At 37.6% G+C, this 7,282-nt stretch overlaps 1 protein-coding gene across 1 annotated transcript; it reads right to left on the bottom strand.

Annotated features, from left to right (window-relative positions):
* Positions 1–3,732: 3,732 nt before the first annotated feature.
* LOC311085778 (uncharacterized protein) lies at positions 3,733–5,997 on the bottom strand. Its single transcript, XM_084118410.1, has 3 exons — positions 5,718–5,997; positions 5,165–5,485; positions 3,733–4,246 (listed from the first exon to the last, which is right to left on the bottom strand). Exons 1-3 carry the CDS (start codon positions 5,767–5,769, stop codon positions 3,777–3,779), a joined length of 843 nt encoding a protein of 280 aa, XP_083974536.1. The 5' UTR covers positions 5,770–5,997; the 3' UTR covers positions 3,733–3,776.
* Positions 5,998–7,282: the final 1,285 nt, after the last annotated feature.

Below are 7,282 nucleotides of genomic sequence, written 5' to 3'. Positions count from 1 at the left end.
GGTGGTAAAAGGTCGGAAGACCAAAGTTTCATGTGTAAATACAGTAACACACCAGTGCGATACATCCATATGAAGACGTTGTTCTACAGGTTCATCGTCTTCATTTTCATCTCGCTCCGGCTCCAACATGTAAGGCTGGCTGAACAAGTCTTCCGTTGTTGACATTTTGTTAATAACGTGTGAATAAAACGTTTCTGTGCCGCTAGATAATCGTATCTCTGCTATCAAACTACAAAAATGGCCGAATGGGGTGGAGTTGAACCGAGTGTCACCTCTGCAACCTGGAGAGGGGGCGGGGTATGAAGTGTTTCAATTGTATTTAAAGAGACCGCACCAAAACGAGTTGCTCTCAGACGCACATCAGAAAAGGGGTTAAAAAGGGGCCTGTGGAGCTATAATAATGAAGAATTCAGACCCAAGCATTGCAGTTCCGCTTTATATAGACTACAAATGTATGATTAATATGTAAAAAGGAACAATTTAAAAGCATGATATGTGTCCTTTAAGAGGTACATTGTCCTAATGAATTCTCCTTCTTTTTTGCAGGTCTAATCATTCAGCCCCAGTGAAGCCACACAATGTAAAAGAATAAATGTGAATCAAATAATAAAAATGTAATATTAATGTTTTGTGTCAGATGTTTATTTCCATCTGGGTTGAGTAAAAAAGCAGGTCTTAATACTGTATATAATTTTTATTTCAGGTGCATGTTCTTCATTCTTTGCTAAACAAAACCTGAGCTGTAAGCTATTGAAAAGTTGGTGTGCAGCTTATATCAGTTGTGTATAATTGTAATAATAATTCAAAATAATTAATTAAAAACTATAATTAATGTTATTATTAACAGCTAAATGCATTAAACCTACAAATCTTAACCAATACAAATTTGTAATGGAAACCATTAAAATACTAGCCTGGCTCCGCCCTCCTACGTACTTCCGCTCAATTTCATTTTCCTTCAGTACTACGTCTGGGACTGCTGTATATTCTTAGGTTTCCAGAACCAAATTTTTTGTAGGACCAATCAGCGAACAGAGGGTGTGGCTGAGAACGATGACGTTGATGTAGTGCGTCAGTTTGAGTTGGAATAATAATGGCAACGGAGAAAGACGTGAGAAAAGCTATTCGGTCCTTTGTTGCAAAACGGCCGATTATACAGAAGTTAAAGCCGGAGCAAGAACATGTTTGCTAAGTTTTATTGGTTGCAATGATGTTGTGGCCCTCCTCCCCACCGGGTTCGGGAAAAGTTTGATTTCCAGCTCACTCCGTTAGCACTAGAATTCGTGCCAGAATTCCATAACTACTAAACTGCCGCAAGCAGTCATTTTGATCGCTATTCAAAGCTCTGGGCTATCTTTAATGATAAATCCCCAATTGAGAGATTAATACATTTATTGTACTAGGATGTCTTTTAAAAACAAAACAACACCATACTGTACATTTAAACAAGTTTAATTATAATTTATAAATAAATTATATTTGTAGATGCCATGAACAAAATAGCCTATAGCCTATGTTTTCATGTTTCCACTGTTTGATCGCGCCCGCCGACACACACACACCATATTCCAGCATTGCAGCCTGTTCATTATAGCCATAATAAAATATAAGAATAAAATAGTCAACCTAACATATAAATTTAACTGCTTCTCAGTACTAGTAGGCTACAATTCGTACCATTTTATGCGTGTGATGATTTTTTCCGTCGATATTGGAACGTGAGTGAAGTTCAAAATCCTATGATAAAGAATAGTTTAGCGTTTAAATACATCGCAAATGTTGAAACATTTGGATTCTAATTAGAGAGTTGCGTGAGCCTAACGCCGCTTACTTTCACTTTCGCTTATAAAGCATTTCATTTTGGCTTTAAATGTAATGATATTCAGAACAGAACAAGAATGAAAAAATAACTAAAGGCTTTAGTTATTTTTACATTCTTGTTCTGTTCTGAATATCATTACATTTAAATGATTTGTGTTGAATATGTTTAGTGTATTTTTTACCGCATTTTATTGTTGCGTATATTGGTATAATACCGCGAAATTCAGTGCGGTCAATATGACCGTTTATGACCGAAATAGGTAAATAATAGATGTTCATTTGTTTTTTTGTTTGTTTTTTTGCCTTATGTGTAATTTATATGAAAAACATTTTAAATGAAAATACAGACACTTTTAGGAAAAGTCAGGTACCAGAAGGATTGTATTTATTTTTTCAACAAAGTTATTGCAGATATAAAATTCAAAACGGTAAAAATGACTGGCAGTTCTAGTGGTGAATGAGTTAGCTAAGGCGAACGATAGGGATGCAAAGCCGATAGTTGTTGTCTTCTCCCCTCTTGTTGCACTAATGGAGGACCAAGTGAAGGAGGCAGAACAGTTGTTTCCATATCGCGCAGTAGCCTGGTGATCACTGTACAGCATTTGCGGCAGATCCAAAACGACCGCAGCGGCGTATTGTTAATGATTAGACCCAGCTTCGACAGTTGACTGAATACATCACTGTCCTTAGTGTCAAATATACATTTAGAATTTACAATTGTTCCTTGAACTCTTAAATTCGATTAACAAAACCAGCAGCTCTCGTTGACAGACATCTTATTCTAAACATAATCCTCTGATCATTTGGACTTCTTGTTTCCGCCGGCCGGTTTCGGCGCATGACATACGTCACAGTCAACCACACGTTAGCGATTGGCTATGGCAGATCCTGAGTGACTCTGGGCAGATCCAATAGTTTTGAACTTTAACAGAGAACCCGCCTACAAGGAAGTAAACGTTTCTCAATGGAGCGAGGCCAGACTCTCTGTACAAATGAAATGTACTAGAGTCTGGTAGAACCAGGCTATTAAAATACATGACCAATACAAATTTGTAATGGAAACCCTTAAAACCAATAAATCCTAATGGAATATGGCCCAAAACACACTACGTAATGGACTCCACTTGGTAATGGTTTTAATGGTTAACGGCTGATGGTTTGTAATGGTTTTGTAGTGGAAACCATTAGCAATTCTGTAATGGTTTCTATTGTTTTTTTTCAGCAGGGAGGCTATGGCAGACACGTCATTCAACCTATTTTAAGTCGATGTACCATCACAAGCGTTTTTTTGGAAATATATTATGAAGGTTGAAAAGTTACTTAGTGTTACTTTAAGTGTAAAATACTGAACTTATAAGTATGTTATATGTATTTCAACGTATTTATGAATCCTGTGATTCAAAGTGTCTTAATAACTCTGAAGTACAATGTTGATTAAAAGACAACAAAGAGGACCTTTAAGCAACCACTAACTATTGTCTCTCTCTCTCTCATTTACTGTTAAGTTTTTAAACTGCTTACAGTCCTCCCGACTGCCCGAGACCTGTAACATTATGGTCACGGGATATGGTTTTTCTGAGGTAAATGTGATGTTACATGACATTGTTTACAAGCTGTTTTACTAACGTCTTTCCACGGTTGAAACACTGATTGAGCGATTCCATGTGGCATGATACGGATTTCGATAAGTTGTACTCTATCTTTTAACACACTTTCAGATGCTCATTCATGTTTATTTCGCACAGTAACTGGTATTATTAAGGTGGAAGAGAAGATCATGCGCTGCTGCTTCTCTTGAGCTGAGCCAGAGCGATCTCACGCCACAGCGGTATTTATGTTTTGGAATTTCGTAAGGAAATAGACGTAATTTGAAATCTGAGACTTTGTTTCATATCAATAGTAACAAAGCACAAAGATTATTGTGATTTATTGGATGGGATGCATGCTACAATTCATCAACTGAAAACAGGATGACTAATCGATTCTTGGGATTTAAGAATCGTTATCGGTTCGTAAAAATCGAGAAATCGATATTTTTTACCCAGCCCTAGATCAAAGATGTATATATTTAATGAGTCAATACTATTATACTCACTAGCGACAGTAACACTAAATCTCTTCATGATGCTGATTCTGCTGTTGATGATCTGTAGTTGATAAAGTCCAGCGTCTGATGTCCTGATGTTTGTGATGGTCAGAGATCCAGTCCGTTTGTCCAGCTTCAGTCTGTCTCTGAATCTCTCAGTGCCTTCATTACACTGAACATCTGTACAGGTCTTATTTAGATCTACAGTGATTTGAGCTATACGAGTGTCATTAAAATACCATTTAATCTTTTCTTGTTGGTTTGTTTGAACACCAGTGTTTAGAGTGACTGAATCTCCCTCCATCACTGACACTTCATCTGTATCAACACCAGACAAACCTGAAGAAGAAGAAGAAGAAAAGAAAAGCCCCTATGAGCAAAACAAAATTACACAACAGGATATGAATATGAAGAATATGAAAAGCTAGTTTATGACTGGACTAAACCAGCCAAGGTATCAGCACATCATTTCTTTCTTTTTTTTTTTTTGATATTGCACACCCCTAAATGTAGCACATGTAAACAAACAGCAGAAGAACATCATTGATTTACAGATTCACTCATCAGACAAACATTTATGAGTATACTGAATGATCTTATTTAACATAGGCTAATGAACATCATACAATTCATGAATATAGATGAATGTTATCCATGATATTACTTCAGAAAATTGTGCTATTTTTCTATTACGATGTGTATTATGATGAATTATATGCCTTTCTCCACTGACGTTCTGAGTTGTTCAAAGTGTTTCTGATGATTGTTAGAAGACAGACTGAGATGGCGAACAGGAACATGGTTTGTGTAACACACATTATTAGCTGTTTGACAATGTAGTCAATCCAAAGGCCAATAATATTAATTACTGATATGTGTCTGACGTTGTAGAGAGCGAACATAATTGCATTACCATTCTGATACATCGACTTGTAGAGGAGCCTGTACAATACTGTCTTCCACTACTTCTGTATCAGTTTCTGGTTAAAACATATATGCCTGAATTAAACCTGTATTTGCATTGTGCAACATTTACTACAGTAAGGTTAAGCCAGTGGATCTCTGCAAGTGGTGCTGCTCACTGTAGAGTCAAACGACATCAAGAGATCTGAGCTATTGTGAGTGAGTGGATGCAGGGCTAATTAGCATATTCATGAACCGTATCCAGGAAGCAAGGGTGTAGAGTTACATTCAATCTTTTTAAGGGATAAAAATTAAATTATTGACTCTAGGGGGAATTTAAAAATAATGACCTACCTTGAACAACAACAGAGTAGGATTCTCCACTGCCATGGTTTCTGCTAGAGATCCGTGCATCATAAAGTCCTGAGTCTGTGGCTCTGGTGTTTCCGATAGTCAGAGATCCAGTCTGATGATCCAGCTTCAGTCTGTCTCTGAATCTCTCTTTACACTGAATATCTGTACAGATCTTACTCTGATCTCCAGCGATTTCAGCGATGCTAATGTTGTTAAAATACCATATCATTTCTTGTTTTTTTTCTATAAGATTTTTTAGAGTGACTGAATCTCCCTCCATCACAGACACTGACTCTCCCTCCATACCAACACCAAAAACACCTGAAGAAGAAATTAACAGTTATGAAACAACAACACACAAATCACGTTCACTTTCATTTTTTTATCGTTGACCAGAAAAGAGACTTTAACAAATAAATGTCTTAGAATGGTCTAGCAAAATACATACAGGCCTATTAAAATAATTTCCGTCGAATATAAACTAAACTGCTTCACGTTCGTTTATCGCGTTGTCATTAAGAGACAAGAGAAATAATAACCTAAAATGTCTTACCGTACAAAAGTAAATAAATGCGCAATGAGCGCATATTTGAGACATTCTGCATTTTCACAATGTTTGCCTAAAATGACAAGCAGATTCGGTGACGTAAAAGTGCTGTTTCACCAGTGAAACAAAGTAATCTGTGATGCGTCCAACGTTCTTTAAACTGTACAAAACAAGTCTTTTCCAGCTTCTGTTTGTAATGATGGGCGGAGGAGAGGAGAGGAGAAGAGAGAAAAAGTGCAGCAACGACGGACATACAGATCTCTCTCGTAGAAGTGGATCATCAATCAGACACATCAAAGGCGGTTGTCGTCACTCGCGTGATTCACGCTCATGCGCTGTGTTGCTGCTTGCTGGACAACTTGATTTAGGTTCCGTTTTTTTATGTGAAAATAAATATGATTAATAAGACATCCAAAGAATTTGCTATTTTATTCTATTCGAAAAACGTGTTTTCCATCATTTCTTACTTTAATACAGGCTTTTTTTTTAAGATTAATATTTTTATTTAGAAATATGACAACAACAGTTATATGAAACAGACATAGCACTGTCAGAAAATTTGGGAATATGATCTCAGAGTTTTAAAACCAATAAGCATTAAGCTGTGTCGTCAGCAAGTCGTTTCCCATCATGTTTTTGATCAGAGAGAAACATCTTCTGAGAATCCGAGACGTCTGCCTCACCATCGCCAGACAAGGGTGTAGATTTGGTTTGAACATTGGGGGGGTTGAAGTTTGGGTCTGCATATTTTTCATGTGATCATGGTATAAATATTGGGGGGGTTGTAATGCATAGATTTAAATATTGGGGGGGGGTTATCTCCCCCCCCAACCCCCCCACAAATTACGCCCCTGTCGCCAGAGGTCTTTTTTTTTTTTTTAAATAAGAGGAAACATTAATTGGTGTATTGACAAAGCCACAATTGAAGGCAAGGTTGCAATGTTACCATAAAAGAAAAAAGAAAGCCCAACACTCCTAATGTTGTCATAAGCAGGGAAGGAGACCAGAGACTGTTTTTTAAATGGATGTCAATGGAGGAGAAGCTTCACTATGCTGAAAAAAACAACAACCCTGCTTCTTGGGGGGGGGGGAGAAACAGCTTATTTAATGAATCGACACCCCATTGGCTAATCTTCAACAGCCTCAGGCTCAAGCTAAATTTGGCTTGATCTATTTTTAGTTTACATTTAAAAAATGATATGATTCAGTTTACGGCACTCCCTGCGTCCCTGCTCGCACTGACATCAGCGTCGGGTCTGCAATACTAGACACTCAAACTCCTTGGGACAGACTTTGATGCTTTGGGAGTGACGGCTTTGATGGCTGCAGACTCTGGACTTGGGACCACCGGACTCTGAAGCACTGGACTTGAAATCATCAGACTTGGGAGCTAGATGCAATGTTTAGGGGAAGGTTCCTCCTCTACCTCCCCCATAGTGAAGTGGGAGCCACTTATCCAAAAAGTTATAATCTAGGAACTCACTCAGTGATCCTCAAGGACCATCACAGATAAGTGTAGATTGTAACGCGTTATGCAATCCATAGCAAAAGAAATCAATCAAATCAAAGCC

Source organism: Abramis brama (genome assembly GCF_963993115.1).
Source record: "Abramis brama genome assembly, chromosome: 6".
Taxonomy (NCBI): Eukaryota; Metazoa; Chordata; class Actinopteri; order Cypriniformes; family Leuciscidae; genus Abramis; species Abramis brama.
The sequence above is the reverse complement of the archived record's forward strand: the minus strand, read 5'-3'. Positions and strand labels throughout refer to the sequence as shown.

Coding starts and splice junctions, on each gene's coding strand:
- LOC311085778 (XM_084118410.1), bottom strand. CDS start 5,769: ATGCAGAATGTCTCAAATATGCGCTCATTGCGCATTTATTTACTTTTG. Junction 5,486..5,717: donor CATTTATTTACTTTTGTACG/GTAAGACATTTT, acceptor TTTCTTCTTCAG/GTGTTTTTGGTGTTGGTATG. Junction 4,247..5,164: donor CTACTCTGTTGTTGTTCAAG/GTAGGTCATTAT, acceptor CTTCTTCTTCAG/GTTTGTCTGGTGTTGATACA.